At 61.5% G+C, this 577-nt stretch overlaps 1 protein-coding gene across 1 annotated transcript in view; it reads right to left on the bottom strand.

Annotated features, from left to right (window-relative positions):
* Window positions 1–126: 126 nt before the first annotated feature.
* The window catches only part of TNRC6C (trinucleotide repeat containing adaptor 6C), a 69,227-nt gene continuing 68,776 nt past the window's right edge, over window positions 127–577 (bottom strand). Inside the window, 1 exon segment of the mRNA XM_077756269.1 lies at window positions 127–577. This exon segment is cut by the window's right edge and continues 171 nt beyond it. Coding sequence (XP_077612395.1) covers window positions 367–577 — 211 coding nt within the window. The 3' untranslated portion in view covers window positions 127–366.

Below are 577 nucleotides of genomic sequence, written 5' to 3'. Positions count from 1 at the left end.
TAAAATTTCCCTTTCCAGCCCACGATCTGAAAAGTGCCCTTCATGATAGAACTAGTCTAAGCAGCTTTTATACTTAAAAAATCAAAACGACGACACACCATAGGAACATAAGACGACACAAAATAAAAAGCTATGAGGAACATCCTGTCATTAGCATGTGACACTGACCAAGCGCGGCCCGCACTGTCCCGTGGACAGTTCGCAAGGACCGCGGCGGACGTGCGTCCCCAGTACTGGACGGAGGTACTCAAGGGCTGCCGGGCTGCTCCGGGCCAAGCGGGGTCCTCAGCGCCGCCTGGACTGGAAAGGGTCAGCCTTCTCTTCCCAGCGCTGCGGACAGGGGCGCCCACGGGGGTCCTCGAGGTCCTAGATGGACTCCCCGCTGAGAAGGTCGCCGGGGAGCAGGGTGTTCAGTGGCGTGGGGCTTCCGATCACCCTGCCGTCGTCGCTGCTGGGGGGGCCCCAGAGGCTGCTCGAGTACTGCGGGACCCCGCCCCACAGGAGGTCACTGCTCCCTTTGCCGGCCAGACAAGGGGCGCTCCAGTGGCCGGTGTCGGCCCGCACCAGCCCGTGGGAG

Source organism: Crocuta crocuta, unplaced genomic scaffold (genome assembly GCF_008692635.1).
Source record: "Crocuta crocuta isolate KB4526 unplaced genomic scaffold, BGI_CrCroc_1.0 scaffold50, whole genome shotgun sequence".
NCBI classification, from domain to species: domain Eukaryota; kingdom Metazoa; phylum Chordata; class Mammalia; order Carnivora; family Hyaenidae; genus Crocuta; species Crocuta crocuta.
The sequence above is the reverse complement of the archived record's forward strand: the minus strand, read 5'-3'. Positions and strand labels throughout refer to the sequence as shown.